Source organism: Lontra canadensis, unplaced genomic scaffold, assembly GCF_010015895.1.
Source record: "Lontra canadensis isolate GAN:19392208 unplaced genomic scaffold, GSC_riverotter_1.0 scaffold126, whole genome shotgun sequence".
NCBI lineage: Eukaryota > Metazoa > Chordata > Mammalia > Carnivora > Mustelidae > Lontra > Lontra canadensis.
Window position 1 is genome coordinate 3,094,980 of NW_022631120.1, and position 27,016 is coordinate 3,121,995.

Consider the following 27,016-nt stretch of genomic DNA (forward strand, 5'->3'; position numbering starts at 1 on the left):
TTGGTGAATAAACTTTGAAGTAGATAGCTGTTTTCAGACACGGATTCACCCCACGTTAGTAGGACCACAAAAAAAAAAAAAAAAGTTCCAAATTATTCCAAATTATTCGCTATGTCATCTCACTCAGTGCATTTCAAATACGTAATCCCTTCTAGAGCTATCCGAAACCCCTTCATTTTAGAAAGATGGTTTTATAACTACTTACTTTGCTACAATAGATTTCTTCCGTGTGTGAGGTGTCCATATCAACAGTATAAACGTGGTCCCTGTAAACAATGAGAAATTGATACAGTGTCAGATACAGGAGTCAGGATAGTTCATTTTCTCCTGAATGCGTGTCTGTCTCATTCAAGGCAAATAAATCCATATCCACGTCATTAGAAAAGAGACCTCCGCATGCAAGAAAAAGGGAGCAGTTCAGCTTGCAAGAGATACCCCTCGATCACACTTTGCTACTTCCAACAAGTTGTGGCATCTTGCTGAGATGAAAGTTTTTTATGAAAACTTTGCTGTTGTCTCCCTCATACCAGTACTACAATCTCTGTATGTATGTAGTTCAGGAGAGAGGACTTTGAAAGTGAAACTGTCCCAAAACCCAGAACACAGGTGGGTTTCCCCACGCCCTTTCAGTATCTTCCAATCCATGTACCAAATACTTGGTATTTAACAGACCACCTTCCTTCATCATGGGAGCTAACAAAGAGCTCATCTCCGGCTGTTTCTCCCCGTACGAAACTTCTTTCCGGCCTTAGCTTTGATGATGTGATTGACAAGAGGGGAGATGATAAAGGTGAAATTATTTCCAGAAAGCACTGTTTTCTTCACATAGTGATGGTCAATTAAGGTCTAAAATGTGCTTGAGCTAAAGTTTACATTTCTTGCTTCTGTTCACCTTCCTGTTCTGCTGAGAATCTGGTTGCCTTTACGATCTGCTGCCAATCTCCCCCTGGAAGGGAAGAAACAGAATCAGCAGCTCAGGTGTGGGGCTATATTTAAACATCCCCTTCTGTGTGAGCTGAGTACAAGGGCGTTTTTGTCTGGGATTCAGAAGAAAGAAAAGAAAAGAACTCACTCAACTGAGGAGATGGGGGGCTAGTGAGGGAAAGCAAAACAGCTCATTTTCCCTTGAAATAACATTGACTTTTTCTAAAACGCAGGAAGTCCTGGGGCTGGAAAATTACCCACAGCTTTTAACCAGGACCTCAAGGCTCCCATGTACTTTTGGGGCACCTCATTACTTAAGAGAAAGTGGAGAGAGTGGGGAAGGAAAAAAAAAAAAAAAAGAAAGGAATGATCTGCTGTCAGGATTCCCTTTAATTCCCCCTCCCCACACCTTCTTTGGAGATCTGCTACTGCTTTTAGGAAAAGTACAACAGAGAAAAACAGAAATACAAACAGGCTTTCTCATGTGAAAATAAAAGTTGGGGGCAAGGCAATTAATTGGCTTACAGAATTTCCTTGCAACTGTGAGCCTTTGAGCCGTGTGTGTGTGTGTGTGTGTGTGTGTGTGTCTGTCTGTCTGTCTCTCTCTCTCTCTCTCTCTCTCAGGGTGGTGAGGGGGAGAATGGTGAGCCTGTTTTTGTAAATTGCTGAATTGGGAAGTTCTTGGAATCTCAGTAGGGTGCCAGAATCACCCTGCCCTTTAATTTCAAGGCAGTTTTATTGCATTCGTTTATTACTTGTTTGACTTTATTGGTGGTGCTGTGGGTCAGGCTCATTATTGGGATGGAATTGCCTATTACTTTGGTATCAGGTTTGAGATGACTCTAGGTTTTTCCTTGTCCTTCCTCCCCTGAAAACTTCAAGTAGGAGCAGAACATATGAATTGTAAATTAACAGCTGATTAATATGCACTGGCAAGTCCTCTGAAAGCTCTGGGATTGCCCCCTTCTGGCATGGCCTGTTCATGTTAATTAGCAGTTTGGAGATTACACAACAACAAAAAAGAATTTTCAAAGTGGATAGTAATAAGGTAGAATGGAAGGGTCCCTGCCATCAAGGCTCACTCAGTCTCTGGGTTCTGGATGGGACTTGGCTTCTGATGACTGACTGACACCAGCTGTCTACAAGAATCAGGAAGCCTATTTTTAAAAATAGAATTCTGTGAATGAAGTCTTTTGGACCACTGCAGTCTTTTTCAGTATCCAAGAGAGCACACTACCTAGCAAACAGAAAGCACACTTTATGCTAAACCTAAGGCCGTGGTGGGCGCTTATTCCCTCCTGTCCGTGTGTTCATCCCAGGATTCATAAGCTTCTGAATTCAGTTATTTGAACACAAATTGACTTAGTCTGAGGATTTCCCTCTTCCCCCCCCTGTAGTGAGCAAAACTGAATTGTGTTGCCGTGGTTTGAGCCTGGGGGAAGGACTGGACTTCACATCGTGTCACTTGCTGCCCAGGAACTGGGATATCTCTGGGCTGTGCTCGGAAAAGGCAGGGGAGATACCCTGACCATAGTGATCAGGAGTTTTCCCAAGGGTGGGTACTAAAGGCAGGTTGCTGTGTGTAGAATGGAAACCGATAGGTCAGTGCAGGGGTCTTACAAATTTGACCTTTATGAAAGGCAGGTCCGTTCTGACCTCGGCAGGTCTGTTCATTTTTTAGTTTTGAAAAAATGAATGTGTTTCTCTCCTTTTTCCCCCTTACGTTTCTCCTTTTGGCAGGGGGGCACGGGGAGGATAACACTGTCTGGGTTTTAACGAGCTGTAATAACTGTCACTTTTTAAGTTTACACAGCACTTTGCTCCTGACTCAGGGGCCACCCTGGACCTGCAGTCCACACCCGCACTAAATCATCAGGTACGAGGGTCGTCTGTTATCCTGTTTTCCCCCTTAAAGACTGAATGGCAGGCTGAATCATTCATAGAAGATTCTTGACTCAGCCTATTTCATAGATCCAGTGTTGAATCATTTGTTTTGACCAGCCTATAGACAATCGACTACACGTGTAATCTTCCAGTGCTGCTACATTTAGGAATCCAAAAATGATATTTAAGAAGGAACTGATGGGGGTGCCTGGGTGGCTCAGTCATTAAGTGGCTGCTTTCAGCTCAGGTCGTGATCCCAGGGTCCTGGGATCGAGTCCCGTACTGGGCTCCCTGTTTATCGGGGAGCCTGCTTCTCTCTCAGCTCCTACCCCCACTCATGCCTCTCTGTCAGATAATTAAATAAAATTGTAGGCCCTCCCCCAAAAAAGAAAGAAGGACCTACTCTTCTACCAGAGGGTCACCTACTGAGGACCTCATTGCAGCTGAGGAATACCCACGCTGGCTATGTTCTTGCGCAGAAGCTGGGAGAAAGTTACTGCCAGGACCAGTGGTCCCAGCTCTCCTCCTCCAGCAGGCTGCCCAGTACTGGGAGTCAATGCCCAGCTTCTAGAGCAAGGCCACCCCACTTCAAATCCTGCCTTTGTCATTTTGGTCCCAGGCATTTCCCCTTCCTCTCTCTGGGTTTCTTCCTGTAAGACGGGGAGATAATAGCTCCTTCACTGAACTAGGGTTCTTTTCCAGGATTGAATGAACGAACATTTGTAAAGAACTTACACGGCACATACAACTAATATGTAACATGTACGTATTTGTGAAGTACAGTTGTTGGAAAGGGCTTCGGCATTGCTCCCTGGGACATGTTGTGGGGTACTCGCAGGATATTGTAATGTGGCCATCGGTTTTTGGTTGATGTCGCATAGCTTTTCGTTTGAGAACACCTAAGTGCTTTAGAAGAATGAACCACTGCTCTTATTGACCCGTTCCTTATCCACACTCACAGCCATGCAGGTATCACGGACATAATCTCTGTTTCTTCTTCCCACTGTGCAGTGATTACTCGGTGTGGACCCAGGTGAAGATCACTGTGGAGCCCCACAAGATAGTGTTCCTTGTCGCTTTTCATTTAGAATTTTTTTGAATGAACTAGGCACCTCCAAGATTGGGGATCATCCATTGTTAAAACCCCAAGGGACTTCTTAAAATAATCTGACGTCTCATTTGAGAGAGGACACATCATGGCCAGAGAGGCTGTGGTCCAGGTTAATGAAGAATAGAATTAAGACAAAAGCCTAAATCCGTATGAGCCCTGTATGGGCTGTTTTCTTGCTATGCTATTTGGCCCTTAAGACGCGGTCTGTTTAAATGACATTACCCAGTGGTTGAGTATTTTGTTAACTAGATCCAAATTAAAAACTCTTTTAAAACTGGTGCTACTGTCGTTCTATTGCAGTAATGATATATACTACAAACTCACTACAAAGTGACTATTACACTTACATACACACTGGATAATACATGTTTACACATTCGGGTTAATTTAACAAGTATCAAGGACAGAAGTGCTCTCCTGGTTGCGCGATTAGCTATTTGCATATATGTTCAAGACAAACAGTGGATTATTTAAGTCTAAGCTCTAGCGTATGCAAACACTTCCATCTAAACCCACCTGTAGTTAAACAGACACAGAAAATCTTGAAAGCATGATTGACCAACAAAAGTAGCCTTTTTAAGCTCAGCAGCGCGTTGTTTGGGAACGTCATGGTCTTTAAAATGGTGCATCACGGGTATGTTCAGATCTGAGCCCTCCAGACGTTCTTCAGGCAGACATGAGGGAAAGGCCACTCACCTAGCAGCAACGTAGAGGGTTCTGTTCATGGTCATAATCATCTGGATGTCCAGTCGGTGCCTCTGTGTGGTGTTCCGTCCTGGCTTGTGGCCCACAAACACCGGATACTGTTTTGTATCTGTGAAAAGAAGAGATGGGGCAAGAGAGGGAGAGGAAATCAAGCCAGGAATTGACAGGGCAGGGAGGGGAGGGGCCTGGCCCCCAAACAAAACCATATTTAAGTCAATCCATGCCACCCCTTTCCCTATCCAAGGAGTCTTGTTATTTTAGGAAAGTCTGTGATAGATGGGTGCTCTGTGAGGACGATCAAGTTACAGTTTCATTTCCAGATGATAATCAGCCCAGACTTCTGTTTCTCGGTGTCACAATTTCTGACTTGCCCCTCTTTTGGGGGGTTAAACTTGCAAGTGAACCCTTTACATGAAGGTGCTCTTTTCTTCCAGTTTTCTTTTCATCTTCTTTAGAGTGCTAAGCCTGAGGGGCAGCCTGCCAAAGATCTTGTCTCCGGACAAAACTATTTCAAAGCAGCTTTCCCATCAATCACCACAAAGGCAATGTGGTCTGGAGGCGAGAACCCTCATCCAGGAGCCAGAAGAAAAATACAGTCTCCACAGGCGTCCAGTTGGAATAATCTACTATTGAAGGCAGCCCCGCTACGTTGGTTGGCATTCTAGGAACTGTGGGAAGTTCACTCTTGAGTTAAGCAATTGGCTAATCTCACAGAAGCGGGGGCTTTGACAGGACAGGGTCAAACGGAGTGTAGCCAGTCGGGTGATCTGGAATTTTCCCTGACTTGGAGATCCGTCAATGAACATATTTCTGCTTTCCTCCTGTTCTCTTGAGCTGAGAGCGGGCAATTTGTAATAATATCTGACCTTTAGAAATACCTACATTTCAAAAATCTCTCTGCCTTTAAACCTACACTCTCCAGAGCACTGGCAATCCTCCAGAGAAACTCAGAAGGAAAGAAGGATGAGTCATATTTAAAAATGTTTTTTGGGGTGGGTTGTAAATAATGGCTTGAAACCCATTCACAGATTCATGCTCAGACCCCAACACTGGAATCCCCCAGAGTCTCCGAGCATTACTCACAGTGGGTATCCGAGAGCCTTGGTGTATTTGACTCACAGTCAAGCTTGGTATGGGATTATCTTGTGCGTTCCCCTGCACCCTCGGAAGTTTCATTTACCCATTCATCCAAGAGCTTGCTAAGATAGTTCGTGTCCCTCTACTGTCAAGGATTTGAGTGTCCACTGACATTTCCATTTTCAGCAGCATATTTGGGCTGGGGACTCTCCTTTACAGGGGCAGCAGAGATCGAATACCTATCCCAAATGGGGATTAATAAATGCGTATGAAGATTTGGTGCCTTGAGTCAGGTGGACTGCCTCTTCAGTCATTTTGAACTACACAGTTTGGTCCTTAAGCATGCCCTGACTTTTGTGCACTCATTGTCTTCTGTGCCAAGTCCTGCCAGCTCACTTTCATGAAATTCTTTCCCTTTTCAGGGACTGTCCAGCAGAAAGCCACACACTGATGGTTCTCCTTCATATCCCCTATAGCTAAATACTTTCCTTAGGGTCTGTTCAGTGTTTGTTTTGGGATGGCTATGGGGAAAATGGATATTTGGGTGAAAGGGCTCCCTTTCACCTTTATTACGATAAAACACTTTGTCTTTTGGAGGGAAGGGAAGGAAGTAGTACATGGGCTGTTGGGTCCCACGTGCAGGTGGGACTTTTCCTCTTGAATAGTCACCTGAACTCTTAATCACATGGCTTTCTACCCTTCACAGTGAAGCAGAGACCAAAAGACAGTTATAAATAGTTAAAATAGGTCCTCTGTGAATCCGAAGTCCAGCAAAGTTTTTACCTCTAAATCTAAAAGAAGGAATTAGTGTTTTTTCTTGTTCTCATCTTGTAACAGTGCCCACATGTTAACCACACGTGAGAAGGCATGCTCCGGGCAATACCCACATGGTAGTGATACTCTCCCACTCCTGGTTTCCGGGCACGATCGAGGATGGCCTCCTTGTCGTGGCCGGACACGTCATCAGAGGGACTTGAGGAACGTTTCAGATCCTCACACATATGTTCACACAGGGGTCGCCCCAACAGTATTTCACTGAGTTACAGAACAGCCATCTCCCCAATTTGATGAGACCCTGCTGTTGTCTACTGGCAAGTCTCCTGTTTTATTAAGTTTTAGAAAAGGTGGGTGTTTTGCTGGGTGATGCAGCCTAAAATGCCCACAGAAGGAGTGAATGACAGTGATAATCGCGGGTACTTACAGTTGCCATGCGAAATACTGATTGGCTCAGAATCTTCTGGGAAGCCAGCTCCAGCGAAGTGTAGCAGTGTGAAATATAGCAGCAAGGCTTCTGACCTCATAGTAGTTCAGCGGGGAGACTTTATTTCTCTACTTCACCCTGCCAGAGAGCAAAGAAGGATATTATTAAATATATATATACATATTTTTGGCAAGTCAGCTGTGTTCACCTCCATAAAATGAAATGACCTTGAAGATAAATTTAAGAGAAAAGGGGTCTCTGTTTCATATCTTTTCATTTGTGAATTCACGGATTACTGTTTTATATTAGAAACCTGTATCTGTTACCCATGGCAGCCTCCTTCCTGGCGCATCAGAGCCCTTTCACAAAGCTGCTCCTGGAACACAGGACCCAGAACCTTGTTAGTTCCTCTGTCCAAAGCCATTTTAAGGCCGTCATAGGTTCCTATTCACAGTCACGAAAACGCATTCCAAAAAGTGTGGATGACTGAGAAAGCATTTTTTTCTTTTTAATGTAAATACTTTTCTTCTCAGCAGGTTTAAGGCAGCCTGCCATCCCCCAGATGTGTTTTGTTTGTCCAGCTCCGGTTCTTTCAAAAAATTTGAAGTGGTTGCCAATATTGGGGGGGAAAAAAAAGGAGGTTTCTGATAAAAATCAGAAGATCTGACCTCTTGACCTAAATGTGACTATTCCTTGGGCACCACACCCCACCCGCAACACACAGGCAGACTTGCTTACATGTGCGTGTGCTCGTGCGTGCACACACACACACCCCATAATGAACCCTGCTTGTTAATTTCTGTTACTTGCTTCACCCCTTCTTTGAAATAATTCCATAATTCCATAGTAATTCTAGAATGACCTTAAACATAAATAAAATCACACAATCTTTGTTTAAAAAAAAAAGAAATGGATCCTTTTAGACTCTGAAGAATACTATAGGGAGAATCTGAAACCACATTCTGAAATGTTATTTTTTTTTTAAAGACTTTTTTTATTTATTTGAGAGAGTGAGCACAGGAGTTGGGAGGGGCAGAGCGAGAAGCAGAGATTCTGCTAAGCAGGGAGCCTGACCTGGGGCTTGATCCCAGGACTTGGCAATCATGACCTGAGCTGAAGTCAGACACTTAACCAACTGAGCCACGCAGGCATCCCCTGAAATGGTATTGGTTAAAAAAATTTCTCTCTGTATATTTTAGTTTCAAATACTGCCTTGCACTGGAATAGTAGTGAATAAAAATGCCAGATATACTGTTCTGACCAGCTGTATATGTTCTTAGAAATGCTCTATTTTGTGTAGAAAATTCTCCTAAATCTTAGACATAAAAGCAGTCCCATTGGGGCTGCTCAATACGGGGAAAGAAGGCACATAATTCAGTAAATATCGCATAATTCTCAGACATATTTCAAATAAGTCTTAATCTATAAGGGAAATCATGTAAAATGGGGATACCTTTTCATCTTTCCAGAGTGGTAAAGCCTTTGAAGTAGCCTGCCAAAGATGATCTTTGTTGAACAAAGCTATTTTACAGTAGTCCATCGATCGTTTAAGATTTGTGTGTAGGAAGGTCAGACTTAGTAAGTGAGGGATCTTTGAAAGTTAATTTGGTGAACAAACTGCCAACTTACACTTTTGAGAACACTTAATATTAGATACCTTTGTCTCTCTTCTTCATGCCAACAAAAGCAGTAACAAGTCCCAAGTGTAGCTTTGCAACTTAGAGTTTCACAGACACAGCTGGGTCTTAATCATTTCTTCAGTTGGAAAGTACACATTAATTAATTTGATTTATCTTGAAAAAGAGGAAAAAGAGAAAAGCCCGAGCCCTTCCGTATCTCCATCTCTGGTGTGGAGATTAAAATTAAGCTTTAAATGATGACTTGCTCACCAGGGCAATCCATTACCCAGAGACATAAACATGTATTTATAGACAGGTTAAAAGTGATCGTCTGTTCATTCATTGATTTGCTGGTTCTTACTATTGCAGAAACTCTGAACCCAAAGTGAAGAAGCCTTGAGGTCCCCTTGTTTGTTTCTCCTGGCTTCTGTTCAGTAGAACACTAAAGAGGAGAAATCAGTGACGGGAGTAAGCAAGACATAAACCAGATCCCAGTCAGCTGTTAGATGTTAGATGAGAAACTACAGCGGGCCGGCAGAAGGGGCAACATTTACCGAGGGCTCAGGAGCGGTATTGTAGCCTAATACAGAAGCAGATACCTCAGGTCATTTGCAGCGGGTGAAGGAAGAATAACAGACTCAGGACGCTGGTTCTCAATCTTGGGAAATATACGTGTACTTTCAAAGATTAATTTGTCTCGACATGACACTTGAGTCTTTGGCCTTCCCCAGTTGGCATTCGTCTTTGTACACGTGCCCTACAAGCCAAAGAGGCTGAGCCCTGCTATTTTATTGTATCTCCCAAGACGGCATGGGGCAGACGCACCGTGCTCCACCCCCAGAAGCTGGCCAGCAGGGCGATGCTCGCAGAAGAAACCTGTTCTGTGCATCCTTTAATCCTTACACTTAGCCAGGACTGAGGCTGCGATGGGGTATTTAAGTATCTCCAGGTTTACAGTAGGGCTCCATGCCAGGAAAAATAGCTGTTTTATGTGTCTTTCTATCATCATATCATCAGATTGTTAACATGTACATCATAGGGGAGGAAGCAAGCGTTCTAGCAGGACCGCGGGCCGTCCACACGAACACTTTATACAGTTGTCTTCGGCCAGCGTTGTGATGTATTACTCCCTTCCTACACAACTTTGGGCTCAACCCTTGTAAATACGTAGACAATATATTTTCTTGTTGAAACGATTATTTCGCGGAGAGATCCCCATTCAGTCACATGGTCATTTCCCGTTCCACGGAATGCGGGCTGGGTCTTCCCTCTAAGACGCAGCGATGCAGACAGGCCTTGAGCTTAGGAGAACAAAACACAAACAGGCACTTGCCTCTGAATTTCAGACTCTGGAGCTAGCTGGGCTGTTGCAATTAAAGAGGTTGTTTAAGGAATTTTTGAGACTTGGAGCAGTGCTACCCACAGACCGTGTGTTTCTGGGCATCTACAGCCATTTGCTGGTTTCCCTCTCTGTTAACTGTGCTTCTCTGGGCTCCACTGGACTTAGACTTCAGCAGATACCCAGGCAATGAGATAGTGGGGAGGCTGTCAACACGAACATTCTGTTTTTTGTTTTTTTTTTTTTTAAGATTTTATTTATTTATTTGACAGAGATCACAAGTAGGCAAAGAGGCAGACAGAGAGAGAGAGGAAGGGAAGCAGGCTCCCTGCTGAGCAGAGAGCCTGATGCGGGGCTCGATCCGAGGACCCTGGAATCATGCATGACCTGAGCCAAAGGCAGAGGCTTAACCCACTGAGCCACCCAGGCGTCCCAATACGAGCATTCTAAGCAAAAACATTTACTTCAAAAGTCAGCTTCTCCTGCCTGATTTCCCATCTCATCGTCTCAACTTTCCACTCTTCTGAGCCTGAAGAGAAAGGGCCTTTGTAGAATCCACCACTACTCTAAAGGTATAACCCTCCTCTTCTCCAACCTGCAGCATTTGTGGAAAACCTTAAGAGCATATTTCATTTTAATAGGCATCTGCCGGGTGAATTTATTAGATCTATTTGGATTCATCTAAAATGAATTACATGACTTTACTCTGAGTCACATGGGCGAGAATTGTGTTGACTTAACTATACACTCTCAGCCCAGATAAAAATTCTCTTCTACTGTAATTTTTCCCCTACAGTGTTTAAGGCCAAATTGACTTAACAGATCCGCGGCGTACAAGTAGTGTTGGGGCTATTGGCCGCCGTGGGCTGAATGGTCTGTGCAGAATGCTGATTGGCCAGGAACCCAGCCTCCAGTATTCCAGATTGAGGGCTGAACAAAAGGGGCTGAAAGGAAGTCTGTCTGAAAATCCTGTGGCTGCGTTCGTGGTGATAATTGTGTTTTGAAATGATCGAGTATTTTCAGTAGTTGGAGCTCCCATCCACCTCCCTCCTGCACACCCCTGTCATATAGCAGCAGGTGACTGTGTCAGCAAAGCATGAAGCAAAGGGGATGTCACTGAGGTCACAAATGGCCATGTCTTCCTTCTGATGAATCTGGTGCCATGAGGACTGGAGAGCCACGACAAGCCTGTGCCGCCAGAGTACCACTCACGCTTAACCCCAGTCCTCTGCCCAGCCATTCCCCCAACGCCTGCCCTGGAAAGTTCTGCTCGGGCTCACAGACTGGTAGGACTTGGCCAAAGCTTGGCTCACGGAGCAGAAAAAAAGCAAAATTAGTTGCCAGCATTTCGGGGGAAAAAATATTGGAGATTTAACATAGAACTCTGGGTTTCTGGCTTCTTAAAAAAAGAAAAAGCAGTGATCTGCCTTCACTGGCCAACATTTAACATGGCCGGTGCTCTGGAGCCGAGCAGTGGCTGCCCCAAGGAGATCATGCTAGCCCTCTCCACTTGGAAACGTTCCCGCCATTTTCCATTGTCTTAGGAAGCCTCATCAACCACTCACCTCACCTGTCTGACCCCTGAAGGCTCTGAGGGCAGCCTCCATGCCCCTCAGGAAAAGCACATCAGCATGGCAGATGAGGGAAAAACAAGCAGAATAGCTCATATCAGTCTTAGTATGTGAGCCTTGGGGGACCCAGTGTCTGCACACACACGTGAATGGATGTTGCTTGTTTGGAGACCCACCTGGGTGCTCCACACATGGAGGACATGTGCCCCAGCAGCATGGGGTGCTTGCCTTTGTACCTGGAATTGGCTGGGTAGATACAACTTGGGGTACTGTCTTCCCGAGTGTTGGCATCGATGAACTTTTTTTTTTTTTTTTAAAGATTTTATTTATTTATTTGACAGAGAGAGATCACAAGTAGGCAGAGCAGCACCCAGAGAGAGAGGAGGAAAGCAGGCTCCCTGCTGAGCAGAGAGCCCAATGCGGGGCTCGATCCCAGGACCCTGAGATCATGACCTGAGCCGAAGGCAGAGGCTTAACCCACTGAGCCACCCAGGCGCCCCCCCATGAACATTTTAATAATAAGTAATAATAATAATAAGTGGGAACAGTGAGAAAAATAATTTATCTGGAGACTTGCTAATGCAAAATACTCTTGATAATAAGATGGTAGTGGTGGTTTGTTTTTTTTTTTCTTACGAGGTAAATCATTTACTACTGTGTTTCAGTAATTCTTTTAAAAAGCCCATTTTCTGCTGACATCATAGGAAGTTTTACAGCTAATCAATAATTCACACTGTCATTAAAAGAAGGAAGGGCACACTGACAATAGGGTGACCCTAGGCAGGTCACGTAGCCTTGCTGGCTCTGTTTCCTCACCTGTAAAATGAAAGCATATGAAATGTTATGGGCTCTGGAGTCCAGGCTCTGGGGTTATACGATTCTGGGTGATTCTGCCCTGGTGACAAAGGGAGTGAGTATGTGGTGATTAGGGAGCACAGGACATGCAGGGGCTTTGAACCCGGACACTCCTGTTTCAAGTTCCTTGAGCTAGAGCTGAGAAATCCCGGCCTGTGACACCTAGTTTCAACATCAGGACAAGGTTCAAGTCCCATAAGGAGTTCTGATCTGGCCAGAGAGACCGCAGTTGTTACCACTTAATTATATTCTGATAGTCGGGTTTTATAGTAAGGATGACGTTTCCATTGTTACTGCTCTAGCTTTAAAAAAAATTTTTTTTTTCTTTTTAAAAAAATTGATGGGTGGGACGCCTGGGTGGCTCAGTTGGTTAAGCGGCTGCCTTCGGCTCAGGTCATGATCCCAGCGTCCTGGGATCGAGTCCCACATCGGGCTCCTTGCTCGGCGGGGAGCCTGCTTCTCCCTCTGCCTCTGCCTGCCTCTCTGTCTGCCTGTGCTCGCTCAATCTCTCTCCCTCTGTCTCTGACAAATAAATAAATAAATAAAATCTTAAAAAAAAAAAAATTGATGGGTAACTGACATATAATACCCTGTTAGTTTTAGGTCTACATCATAGTGATGCAGTGTTTCTACACATTACAAAATGGTCCCCGTAATCAGAGTGGTTACCATCTGTCACCATATGAAGTTGGTGCAGTGTTATTTGGCTCTGCTCCCTACGCTGGACCTTACATCCCGTGACTGACTTGTTTTATAACTGCATTTGCGAACCTCTTAATCCTCTTCTTCTGTTTCACCTGTCCCCCTCAGGCATCTCCCCTCTGGTAACCCACAGTTTGTCTCCTGTGCCTCTGAGTCTGTTTCTGTTTTGTTCTGTTCATTTATTTTGTTTTTAAGATTCCACATAGAAGTGAAATGTATTATTTATCTTCCTCAGTCTTCCTTCACTTAGCAGGATACCCTCTAGATCCACCCATGTAGCAAATGGCAAGCTTTCATTATTTTTTATGGCTGAGTAGTATTCCACCGTGCATATATGTGTGTGCACGTGCGTGCGTGCATGCACGCACGCGCACACACACACACACACACACACACCACTTCTTCCTCATCCGTTCTTCTATTAGAGGACACTTGGCTCACTTCCGTACCTTGGTTACTGTGCTCCAGCTTTCTGACCTCATAGTTTGTGTCTTTGTAATGTCACTTTCTTTCTTTTTTAAAGATTTTATTTATTTATTTGACAGAGAGACAGCAAGAGAGGGAACACAAGCAAGGGGAGTGGGAGAGGGAGAAAGCAGGCTTCCCACTGAGCAGGGAGCCCAATGATGGGCTCGATCCCAGGACTCCGAGATCATGACCTGAGCTGAAGGCAGCTGCCTAACCGACTGAGCCACCCAGGCTCTGTCTTTAAAAATCTGAATTGACATTGGTGTAAAAGCTCCTCAATGAAACCAAACTATTGCTCACAATGTAGGGAACAGAAAGAGCAGAGGGTTTTGAATCCCACTTACCAGCTGAAGGTCTCTGAGCCAGATTCCTCAGCTTTAGGGTGGTCAAAACAGTATCTCAAGCTTGGATGTGAGCTCATAATGCTCTGGAAAGTTGTACCCCTCAATAAATGTGCATTCTTCTGTTGAGATACTTAAAAATGGCTAGTAGCTTTTCTTGGAATTCCTTAAGAAATTCTCAGGTGGACCCCAGATTAGCAGCTGGTGGTGTCTTTCTTCAGTGGGAGAGGAAGCCCCCTCTTCTTCGTCCTTCCCTTTTCCTCTTGCCCTCAGTCCCCCCTTCCCCTTCCAAGTCACGAAGCTTCCTGTCTCCGGGTGGGGGACTATCTGGGAGAGGCAGAGAGCCCATCTCAGAATGGTGTAACTCTCATCGTGTGATTGTAAAATGTGAATCCTGGCTGTCAAAGGAAAATAGCAGTGTGGAAGATGGGCAAGGGATGGGGTGGGCATGGAGCTTTATCATGCACTCTCTGTATACAGGGTCCATATGCATACTGTCTTATTTAAACACTGTGGCAACCCAGGGAGACAGACCTGATAGTCTTAAGGTCTTAGGCACACAAGGAAACTGAGGCTCCAGTTTCCTTGTGTGGAAATATTGACTGTGGACCAGGTGCCACAGTCAATATTTACAACACCGTCAGTAAGAAGGGAAGGTGCAGACGCAAGCCCAGGTCTGTGTGACGCCAAAGTCAGTGTCCTTCCAGGACATCAAAGAAAGGGGAACAGAAGGAAGGTTGGAAAAGAGAGAGCTGCTGACATAAATAGCGACTGTGCTTAAGATAGTAGTTGAATATATGTTGATGCATCTATGCTCACGTGGACAGAGTGGCTTGACGTTCCTAACGGCTTCAGTAATAAAAATCTATCGAAGGAGTACACAGTTGCTTCCACACATGTAGGCATGCAGAGGCTCATTCCATTCTACAGCCCCGTGATTGCAGGCTTCACGTAAGAAGACGCAAATGCTTCTGAGCCACAGCATTAGGAGAAGTGGATTGGCTCATGACAACACTGTGTTAAGTGGAGCCACTTGCCTGCCGGCCACCGCCTCAGCAGCAATGTTTTAAAGTCAGTACATCCTAGAGAACAGAGTCTGTTAGGAAGGGTAGAAACAAGCCCGCTTCAGCAGCTGATAATATAAACAGATCTGGACACCCCTCAAGTCAGCAGAAGGAAGCTCTCTGCCCAGAGACAGGAGGGAGAGCAGGGGTTGGTGCAGAAAGCCCAGCTTGCTGGACACTTGTCTCAAGGGGACCCAGCTGCTGATCGTTCTTGCACCAGAGGACCGGTTCAGGGATTGAAGAGTGCTGAGACAGCAGGTGGCCCTCCCGGGCCTGCACAGCCCTGTTTCAAGGCCTGCGGACACTGGGACGCTGCTGCTGTCCTCAGGATGCATAACCGGGCCACCAAAGAACACTTCCCGGGGGGGATGAGGAACGACTTGGGCCTGGAGATGCTGGTGTAAACCTCTGCTCTACCCAGGCTTCAAGGGCCACATCCACCTCTTGGGTGATTATTTGCCTTGAGATCTAAGGTTCATGCAAATGAGAAAAATGGCCCTAGCCTCGTAATAAAGACCTGGTCTCCTCCTCTTCTCAGCCATCAGCAGAAGCCTAGAAACCCCCATTTCAGGGGAAATGCCACAGACCCAACCTCAACACATTTTGGAGAATGGCATGGGCATTCAGTGGCGTCTAATCATGAACAGCCACTGTGTGTAATATCCCATTTTAGGTCTAAAACCAGTCACAGAGGAGCAGGAAAACAGCTGTGGATTCAGAAGTCCTGCGAGGAAAAACAGTTTTGTTGGAAAAATAAAGTCAGGTTGTAAAGCTATTTCATGTTTAAAGGGGAAGAGGCGGGTCTTCTCCTTCAGGAGGTTCTGTATTACAGCGGCTTTCCTTGTGTTTCCCCTCCTCCCAACACATGCACCCCTCAGCCGGCACATCCGGTGGGCTTCGCTTGGACGTTTCGGATACAGTCCCCTATCTCACTGGCGCTCCTCGAATGAAGTCATGACCTTGGCCCCACTGTCTGGAGCTCAGAAGGCTACAGCAGTCCCAGCCACAATGTAGCCGTGTCTCCCATCAGCTTCTGGGCACCTCCATCTTTCCAGCTTTTATAACATGGCTGAACTCAAACATCTGCTACAGAGGCAGAAACACGCGCCCCCTTTGTTTTACTGCTAAGGAAACTGAGGCCTGAGAAGGGAGGTCACTTGCCAAGCGTGGCACAGCTCAAAAGTGGCAAAGCTGAACAGCAGTGGACTCCCGACTCCTTCACTGAGCTCTGTCCCCACGTTACACTGCCTTCAGAAAGGCAGCCAAGACTCATTCATTTCTCCTGGGCTTGCTGCCTGGTGTTCATTCCTGCCACTGCCCAGTTCCCTGCCTTCTGTCAGGAGCCAGGCTCTGTGCTCGCTGCTGAGGCAGGCGGCGATGGGAGAAACGGTCTCCTCGCCCCCCCGCCCCCCGCCCCAGAATGTTCTCTTTAGTAGATGGACCCCACAGCTCCTGCCTGTTGTCCCAAGATAGAATACATAAACAAATATCCGTAAGGTTTCAGAAAGAAAGAAAAGAGTCCTGTTGGGAAGAATACTGTCTGGAGTGAGGAGGTGTTGTAAAGGCAAGTGGCTGGGATGATCACCCTAGGGCCTCCTGCTGGAGAGAGGCTTGGCACGTTGCAGGGTGGGGGGGTCAGTGTGGACTGGGGAGGGTAGAGGAGGCGCCTCTACCTGGGAGCTGAGAGATTTCAGGCGGACTAGGTCTAGAGAACAGTGTGTTACCATGAGCAACTCCATGCTGATCGGGTTTTCAGACACTGGAACTGGACCATTTCCCTTTCTGCCTAAGGAATTTCAAATATTTGTCTAAAGTAATGGGTGGATTTTTGCACTTCTCCCGAAGTTCAGTTTAAAGAATTATAGGTGAGAATAAAGAGTGTATCACATTACTCTTTCCTTCTAAGAATATGACCCGGGATGAAGAAGGATGGGGGCGGGGAAGCTCTGCAGCAGGAGCTCAGAATATTGGTGTTCGTTCACTCGAGGTGCCGATTATGGGAGTTTTTTCCTCATTACTCTCCCTGGTTTTCTGTACATCGCTAATTTCATTAAAAATGAAACAGGGCAAAAAAAAAATAACAGGCTTACATTGAAGGCACTTGCCTTCCGCCTTTAGAAAGCTACTTGGAGAGTGACTCTATAGAGAGCAAACTCGAGATTAGTGCTGGGGCTTTCCACGAAACTTTGTCAAAATCCCGAGATGCTTTCAACTAAAAGGCAGCAGTTGCCAACCTTTGGTGGGGTGACTTTCCCCAGTCACTTCTCCTCTGCTTGCTCTCAGCGCAGTTAAAGGAAAACAGACTCTCCAGCCGCAGCCCTCACCTTTCGGCTCCTCACTGGCCTAGGATTGCCTCTGGCTGAGCTGGGCTGCCGGGCTCTGTCCTTGCTCCTGTTGGAGTGGGAGTCAACTTCCAACATGGCTCCGAGAGAAATGAAAACAACCTGCGGAGTCTCTCTCCTCCTTTGAGCTCGGAATAACAGCCCAAAGTAACAATATCATCAGTCACACGTGATGGACGCTTTGACTGAGCCCTACACGTTTTACTGCCTCCCCCCACAGCCCCCCCGCCCCCGGTTCAAACAGCCTCAAGATCAGGCAGTGAAAAACACCTTCTTGCACTAAACCTTATGGATCAGGTTCTCTGGTGTTGGCTGCATGCTGTTTTTCACTGTGTCCTTTGTCTCTCTCAGTGAGCTCTGATGCTCTTCCAGGAACGCGAAGGCCAAAAATAGAGTTTATGTTTGACGACAAGCTTCTAATTGTATATAGAGAAACATAATATCGTTTCAGGATCTGCTCCATAACCAGGCATGATATTGCCGACTGGTTCTTATCATCCCTGAAACATCTACACGCACAGTGGATTATCTGTGTCTCCGTCTAGACGAGACGCACCCAGGACAGAAATGAGATGGAAGCATTAGCTCTTGGCTTTCCATGATTTTCTTACATTCTTTAGGAAATTCATTTCATTTATTAAGAGGAAAAACTGGTCGTCTTTATATCCTGGCGAATCAGATGAAACTGCAAACCCATGCATTTAAAGCGATTTAAATTTACTAGTGCCGTTGGTAGATAAATGCTGAATTTTCCTGAAATTGAATGAATGATATCTTTATTGGCTTTCTTCATGTTCTTTATTCGGCTGTCTTGATTGACTTCGAGCAGGTATCCCTTTGCACTGTTCACTAGTTCCTTCTTTTCAGATCAAGTCCAATCTGGTGCTAATACTCCCTATAGTGTTTGTTTATTTGTAATGTGAAATCCTACCCTGAAAATTAATAACGATTTCTAAACATCCTGAAAATATGCTTCCGTAAGGCCAGTAAGAGTAAGTTCCAGGAAATTACGGGTTTGTTTAAATGTCTCTGCCACTTAATGACTTGATTCCTTACATAGGTGACTTCAAGTTCACTGCACAGAAACTTCGAGATTTAAAGCCCTGTTCATCGAGAGGAAGGCGGTAAGCGTCTGGATGGACTATTTTCACAGCAGTGGTTGTTTTGAAAAATGCCTCACTTTTTCTTAAGTGTAAAGAAAAACAAGATTTGCTTTTCTGTTTCTCGAGATCTGGATGAAGCGAGCTGGTTTTTGAAATAGAGGTACACAGCCCCTCATTTGCAGTTACAAAAACCAGACCAAACCAAACCCAGGGAACAAACCCTGAAAACCAAACACTCTTTCCTATTTATGTGGTGACAAAATTTGACTTAAATTGGCATGGGACCATTTGTAGACTTTATTGATTCCTCTTGGGATGAGTATTTATATATTTCACTGCAAAAAAAAAAAATTAATGGAAATGTAGTTGCCATACAGTGTTACTGCATTCGTTTCGGGTGTGGGACATGATCCTACAATTCTAGACATTACTCAGTGCTCACCACAGGTGTGTAGTCACCATCTGTCACCAAACAGCATTACTGCAACTTGACTGTGTTCCCTGTGCCCCACACTTCAGCTCTGTCATTTACTTAATTTGTAACTAAAGGTGTGTACCTCTTAATCTCCTCCATTTCACCCATCCTCCACTCTCCTCCCCTCTGGTAACTACCAGGTCCCTGTTTTTAAGAGTGGTTTTTTTGTTTGTTTTGTTTCTTAAATTCCACATATGGGTGAAATTATATGGGATTTGCCTTTCTCTGCCTGACTTCTTTCTCTTTGCATAATATCCTCTAGGTCCATCCCTGTTGTTGCAAATGGCAAGGTTTCATTCTTTTTGATGGCTGAGTAGTACTCCCATTATATTCATATGCTACCTCTTCTTTATCCATTCATCTATGGATGGGCGCTTGGGCTGCTTCCACATCTTGGCTATTGTACATAATGCTCCACTGCCAAAAATATGAACAATTTGGTTACTGGATGCTGCCCTCACTGGGGTATATGTCCCACGCCACTTTTCTAAAATCTGAAAAATTAAAAATGCTGAAGCACATCTGTTGCAAAGCTTTGAGAAGGAGACTGTGGAACTATATTCCTTGGTCCCCGAGGAGATTAAAATCAGGATAAAAGACAAGAGCAAAGGAGATGCTTTAGAGGCCAATTCCCAGCCCTGGCTTTGCTAAACTCAGGAGCTCTCTAATTATCCCAGACGTACTGCATTGAGTCTCACAGTGAAAACAATGTAATCTGATTTCCCTTTTTCCTTTCTTTCTTTCTTTTTTTTTTGAAGTGTATCATATGATACTTGAAAGAATAATTCAGAGATTAGGAATTGCTGACTGAATTATCTTGTTTCCATTTCCTCTGTTCTGTGCTCCTGGTGACGGGTTTCTATCTATACCAAGGGCTGACAAGAACAGGCTTCTACAGAATGAGCACAGCTCACGGAGCGGAGGGGATCTTGGTAGAGAGGGTCTCAGACACGGGTGGGTGAGTAGCGACATCCCCCACCAGCAGAAGGGACTGCCTCCCCAGGGGCAGCGCCCCCCCCCACCCCCGTGTGCTACCTTCCTCCTCCCACCTGACAGCCTTCGCCTCTTGCCCAGCGTTCACTGGGTAGACTTCACGGCCATTTCTATGCAGTTAGTGGTAGTTTCTCCAAAGGAGCATTCACAGTGCCTGGATGCCTGGAATCTGGAATCTTTGTCTTTCCCCATGAAGTGAGCCTGCTTGTGGCTTTTGCCGATTCCCGTAATCAGAGGGAGCTGTCAACTGGCAGTATTTGCTTTATGTACTACTGGCCTTTAGCTTTCAAATACCTGCAGCTTTGTTTTCATAGGTAATACCAGTCCATTGAAGGTTAGTAGAATGTTAGTTAATAGAATGAAGAATTTGAATTTCAAGAATATTTTGGGAGGAGAGCTTTTATCTCCGGCAACAGGTGGGGGGAGGGGAGGGGACGAAGACATACTTGCTTCTCTTCTCTGAATGCCTCTGCACAAATGATCCCCTCCACAAACTGCCTGCCTCCACTGCCTCTCACAACAGGGGCCCTGGGCATCAGGCTCAATGGTGATCAACTCTAGCTCTGAGGTAAAAATAGAGGCAAATGGCAAATAGCAGATAGCCTGGACACAAGGTTAATCACGGCGGTCCAAATTATCTGGAGGGAAAACAGCACATTGTTATCAGCAATTAACCCCTAAATCTAAGAATGAATGAATAAATAAATAAGTCACAATTCCCTTAATTAATAGCATGGCAGACAATCAGTATAATTACTATCTGTGTGAGAGACCAGAATCTGGAGAAAAGTGAAATTATCCAGGAAGCCCGAGCATGACAGGTAAAAGCCCAACCTTAGTGCTGAGGGTCAGACAAGAGAGAGGCGATAAATCTGGGCGGAAGGGAGGGCGAGACCTCTGCCCAGCCCAGCAGACACGCCCAGGCGGCTGGTCACCCTGGGACAGCATGGGGGTCCCGGTACACACATGCAGCGCATTCCTGGGGGAGGCAGTGGAGGCACAGGAAATGCAGAAGTGGCCCTGAGAGCTCGCTATCCTCTGGTTACCGGACAGCGTAGAGGTCTGGCTGGGTCCTGCAGGCTTCCTCCCTGGGAAGGATCCCTGGGTCGGAGCCGTGAGATGGGGAGAGCACAGCTATGGAGCACACGGAGAGGGAGTAACGCATGAACTTCTTTCTGAAAGGGAGATTCCCCAGGTTCACTTTGAATAAGTAAAAGACTAAGGCAGAATAATTTCCTACTCAAATAGCCATATTCTGCCTGTTGAGCTAACAGTCTTCAGTCTTCAGCTAAAAAAGGGAAGAGTCATTCAGAAGTGTTCTGCAAGGGTAGGCACATGGGCTTCCCCACATTTCTATTGAATCAGCCCTTGCCGGCAGCACTGAGCCAGGAAAGGAAGGCTGTCTCCTCCCGAATCTTATTGAGGAGGGGGCAAGGTACTGTGTGGCATGTGGCTGTGATGACCTAGGCTCGGATGCGGTGTCCCCATCTGAAAATCAAGGCTGTGCGGGTGCCCCTCCTACCTCACGAAAGGTAGACACGGAGGTTGAGAATCGCTAATGGTAATTTTTCCATTTTTTGCACATGCTTTCATTCTGAAGGAACGTTGCTTTTGTGCATCATGGATTACTTCTTTAATGTTTGGGGAGTGAGCAGTGAAAACGTGAGACATGGGGAAGTATGAGCCGGGGTGCTGGCCTGGGAGAGGACGTTATTGTCGGTGTTCAGGTTGAATAAGCAATTGCCTTTGTCAGTGGTTCCCCTTCATCTGTCCATCTGCTCCACACATGGTGGAGTCTCCAATGTGCCAACGAAGCTGGGACACGGGGATACTGAGGTCTTGGGCCCCACAGTGGGTTCTGCCCTTTCGGGGCCCCCAGACCACTCTAGGAAGCGTGAGCACCTGTAACAGAGCAGTCAGCAGCGGAAGCTCAAAATACTACAGGTTCAGAGGACTGAGAGATAACACCCGGTAGGGATTTTACAACTGAAACATACCATATCCGTCCGCCTCTCCACATGCTAACCTAGGACGGTCTTTTGAAAACTCAGGTCGCACCCTCCCCTGCATAAACTCTCCAGTGGCTTCTAACTACATTTACGCCAGAACTGAAACCGCCAGTCCTGGGTGCAGAAAGCACCACCTGATCTCCCGGACCGCATCGTGTTGCATTCCATCCTTTCATACTTGGCTCCTGCTGCCCTGCCTGGGTCTCATTCCTGCCTTACCGACCTGTGCCCCTCACCCTCCACCACTTGGAATTACCTCCCATTCTTCAATTGTCTGTTCACCTTCGTCCTTTAGAACCATGTTAAAACGTCACTTCTGGGTGGCTCAGGAGGTTAAGCTTCCAGCTCCTCTGGTTGTGACCTCAGGATTCTAAGATGGAGCCCCATATCTGGCTCAGGCTCTGTGCTGAGCAATCTGCTTGAGATTCTCTCTTTCCCTCTGCCCTGCTCCCTACTCCCACGTGCACGCTCTCTCTCTCTCTCTCTCAACTAAACCAAACTTTTTTTTTCTTTCTTTTTTTTAAAGTCACTTCTTTGAACAGACCTTTCCTGACCTGGAAAACAACCCAATCCTCGCCCCCCCCCCCGCCTTTTAAAAAAATCACATTATTCTAAGTTTCTGAGTAGATTTGTCCTTAGTTGATATCTCCACATTTATATTCTTATTTGCTTTTATCTCTCCCTCCCCCCCATCCATCAGAATGTAAGCTTGGTATGGACAAGCTTGTCTTGTTAATCAATATATCTACACGTTCTGGAACAAAGCTTATTACTACACAGTGAACTTCTAATAAATATTCATTGAGTAATGAGTAAATGTTACCCCAAGAAAGAACATCAGAACAATTTCTGACAGACTGGCGTTAAAAGGAAGTGGAGATGCAAGGAGCAAGGGTGGGTGTTCTCAGATACCTGAAGAGAAACCCTGAAGACAGGAGGGTAGAGCTAACATCAGTGGGTAGAAATCACTAGCATAGAATTTCTGCTGAAAATAAGGAACTTTCTAGTAGTCCCAGGAACACAAAGATGGACTGTCTTGCCCAAGGGGCAGGAGGCCAGCTGAGTGCTGGAGTGGAAGGAATATTATCTAGGGCAGTCAGACATCGGATGTGGGGCTAGACTAGACAACATGTAAGGTCCCACTGGAGAGCCTTATTGCCTAGGATTCTTGGATCCTCTGACAAGTTCTTCCTCCCACGTACTGAGGAAGCACTGCTTAGAGCAGGAAACCACAGATGGTCCAGGAAAATCCTGCTGTTGACTCAGGCTTTTGCTGGAGGCTGCCCATATAGCTCTGTTGATGAAGTAACCTGCCTAGAACCAAAGGACAGAAGAGAAGGTTCTCAGGATTTGTCCAGGCCTCATTCTTCCAGGATCCCAGGTTTGACCAGTTTGTGTAGGGGATAGGTCTGTAGCCCAAGTGTGTACGCAAGGAGAGGGATGGTCATAACCTAATGAACATCATGGGCATTAGCCACAGGCCTTTTGGGGTGGGAATGTCCAGCATCCGAACTCCCCCACCTCTTCTCATCTCTGCTCAGAGGGCTCAGAGGAGGTCTTCAAGCGTGGGATCCAAAGTTAAGCTCTGGTGTGTGGCCTTTCTGGGTGTGAATGTCATCCATTGGCTTGTTCCTAAGGCACTATTGCCAATGACATAGAGACCCTGAGAGATGATTTAACTCCACTCTTGTCTCAAATCCCTTCCTGGTGACTCATAACTTTTTCTTGACACCAGAACAGCTGGGCCAGCCAGCTGGAGAGAAGACATACAGATGTTGCTGGCGGGAGCTGGAGGGGGCTGTGGGGCGCTCATCAGTGCGGTCAACCCACAGTGCCTCAGTGGGCTACAGAGTTGGGGGTGTTTCCCCCTTTGCAGACCAGACATGGGTGGGGATGTCGGCTTCATCGTGGCCCACGTCTCATCCTTAGCACATAACGTCTTTCCACACAAGAGTGCCACAGCTCTTCTGCAGCTTGCACAAGTTTTATTTCTTTGGGGAACATTAGATCCTTGAACCGTCCATCTGGAGACGGTGTGAGAGAGAGTTCTTTGGCCTAGAACGTACCACCCACTCAGATATCTGGGCTTAAAACAGATCTCAAAGTAGGGAATGTGTGAAAGATGCAGAAGTTAAAGAAGGGGGTGGGGGGGGGGGCAAGAAAGAGATGATCTTTGTTTCTGAAAAGAAGATTTAAAGCAAAGACATAAAATTAGATGTGTCAGTTATACAGGAGAAAACCTGAAATGCGTGTGTATAAAATCCTCCGTACAAAAGCCTTGCTTAAGCCCCATCTTGTACATTGGACGTACTTGCTAAATATTTGTTGATTTTGATCCAAGTGGCTTTGAGTATTTTTAAATATCATCACATTGAGTTCTACGGTGGTTGTGAAAGGGGCATTTTTTTAAAACAAAATTTAAATATAAGCCAAGACTGATTTTCCGAGGTGTTGTGAATATTCCAGTTCCATTATACAAATAAGTAGCAACCCAGGTTCGTCTCTGAGGGAGGGGGGCCTGGAGGTCAGATGTGGGAAAGAAACGCACTTTTTGTGTTGTACTCTTCTAGGCTTTTTGAAATTTTTATTCCTCGTGCATGTGTTTCATATTGGGGGGAAAAAAAACGAAACGAATTAGTTTTTAAAGTCTGTGTCTCCCGAGGCGAACCTGGAACTCGGGCCTACTGATACCTGCCAATTCCCACAATTTTCCCCAGGATCCCATCCTTTCACAATCTGTTCAGCCAGTGGTAATATTCTGGAACACAGAGTGAGGGTGGGGGAGGTTTACAGGCCTTGTGGCGTCAGTTGCGATAACTTTGGGGGTTTATCTGTGACACAGAGGGGAATATATGCTGGCTGGTAGTTTACACAACACCATAAACCCGCCTGTAAGCCGTGTGAATGGCTGCCTAATTTACCAGCTTTCAAATAAAAATGTAACCAACTCGGAAAGGCAGGGCACAGTGAAGTCAAATCCAAAGAATCAGATGAGCTCAAAGCAAATACCCTAAATATTTTTTATTTTCCATAAACAAGATTCCAGTACCGTGTATGGGAACTGTATTTTCCCTCCATTTGCATCTTCGTTTCTGGGCAGGGTCCTGCCCCCGCATCCTCTGGCATCCCTGCCCCCTTTCTTGGGGTTCATCCCCCATGTCAAAGGAAGGCCAAAGGCTGCTTCTCGAGCTGCCCTAAAGGATGCGGGACTTCGGAGAAGCAGGATGTGTGTTTTCTTCTGGGAGTGGTCATCTTAGAGTATCCCAGAATGACTGTTGGCCGAGAGGAGGGAACGTTGACTGGACTAGAGAGAAAATAGGACTTGAGCAGCAGAGCAAAGAGGGCAGAGTGGGATGATCCCCAGTGTCCTGGAGTATGGTCAGTGAAAAGTCTCCTTTATCCTAGTGTCCCTTTCTGGGAGCCGAGCTCCAAGGCTCTGCTCGCCCTTCCCTCTCCACTTGTTTACTGGACAAACTCTAAGGGAGCTGCTGAGCCGGGCGCAAAGGCTGATTTCCTTGGAATTGCCTGGAGAGCTTCGCACGTGAAGGGCGCCTATGTCCCACACCCTGTGACGGTGACTTAATTGCTCTGGGGGTGTGACCTGGGCTTTGGATATTTTCATAGATCCTCAGGGGATTCTCCTAAGCAGACAGGTTTGGGAACCGTGGATATAAACAGATGGGCTCCAAATTACAATCCTAATCCTTCCATTTCAGTGCCTTCCGTTCTAACCAGGGATAATTGATCATGATTCAAAAACCTTGTACTCGTGCCAGCACAGAGTGGCTCTTAAAATCTCCCAAGTCTATTTGGTGCCCACCTCCCCTCATGCCAAACCACTAAGAAAATAGAATTTAATCCATTAACAGCGACAGGGAGCCAGGCGGAGACTTCTTCTCCAGCATGAGGCTTGCGACGTATTTTTAATGTAAACACAGACAATAGGTATGTTCTCTTTTATGACAGAGCTGAAATAAAGCAGACCTCATTAACCCTCCCAGATGCTGTGGTGTAGAGGCCCTGCAAATCCTGGGTTCAGAAGTCTATCTCCCAGCCTTATCGAAATGGCTCTTCTCTTCCACCGTGCCCTGGTAACCTGGGAAATATAAATTTTGATTACTGATTCCTGCATTCGTTAGTAACCGACGATGTATCATCAGTAGCCGGTCACCAGTGTCAGCCCAGACTTAATTATCTGAGCCGAGGAGAAAGTAACCCCGTGAAAGAACTGCTTTCCAATTAAAGCAGCACGGAATATGGGATTTGTCTCTCCGGCAATATTCAATTCATACTCCTTTTCATGTTATTTGTGTGGTCTTCTTTTCCTCATTACAAGCTCAGATTTGTGAATCTTGGGCTCCCTAGCAAGAAACACATGAATATCAAGAGGGCAGCTGTCAGACCTTTAAAAAAAACAAAACACCCTGCACAGTCACCACCAAAAACACAACAGTAATTACAGTTTCCACCAGCAAATGCTACAGTTAAGGTTAAAAACCTCTTTCAATGTAACCATTTATTTTCACAGGTTCCTAACCTCTGTAGATGTATGATTATGTGTATACAGACATACACACGTACACACACTCTTAATTTTTTAAGAAGATACTGATTCAGGGGTCAGATGTTCTGTGCTTTGTCTTAGCTCTTGTTTCAGTGACAAGGGAAACATGTTTCTCCTAGCACAGGAAACAATATTTTGGGGGAAGACCTAGGCCAAACTCTTGACTCTTCCTCCTCCCTGTCTTCCTCGTATTTCCTGCTGTTCCTCTTCCATTCTGCCCGCTGGCCTGTCTCAGATGTTGCTCCTTACCAGGACCAAGTACAAAAGATGGTCTTCTCCGAGACTAACTTGACCGTGACCACTTTGGAAACACAGGCTTTGGAGCTTGGGTTGTTTCAGAAAACGATCACTGAGCGCCTACTGTGTGCCGGCCATGTTCTAGGCCCTGAGGACAAAAGAAGTCTCTGCTCGATGGAGCTCAAATCCATTCTAGTGTGTTTCCATCCCATTCCTTCTGTCCGTGGCTCATGGCCTTGTGTTCATTTATTTTGTCTCCATAAGTCCCACGTTTGTCTGCTGTAAGGTGGGATGAGGGTGATGTCTTCATAGGGTCATTAGGTTGAGAAGAACCCAAGTACCTCCCATAAAGACCTGTTTAATCAACGTACGCTTCCATTTTCTTCTCCATCCCCTTTGAGCTTGGGGTTGGCACTGGGAGACCCTTACGTG

General features: G+C 45.8%; 1 protein-coding gene across 3 annotated transcripts in view; it reads right to left on the reverse strand.

The window, feature by feature from the left end:
• Positions 1–27,016, reverse strand: part of SEMA6A (semaphorin 6A) — a 125,002-nt gene that overhangs the window by 52,724 nt on the left and 45,262 nt on the right. For all 3 annotated transcript variants that reach the window (XM_032842255.1, XM_032842253.1, XM_032842254.1), the window contains exons 2-4: positions 6,903–7,040; positions 4,616–4,733; positions 206–266 (exon numbers count right to left, since the gene is read on the reverse strand). In XM_032842255.1, coding sequence (XP_032698146.1) covers positions 206–266; positions 4,616–4,733; positions 6,903–7,002 — 279 coding nt within the window. In that variant the 5' untranslated portion in view covers positions 7,003–7,040. The remainder of the gene's footprint in view (positions 1–205; positions 267–4,615; positions 4,734–6,902; positions 7,041–27,016) is intronic.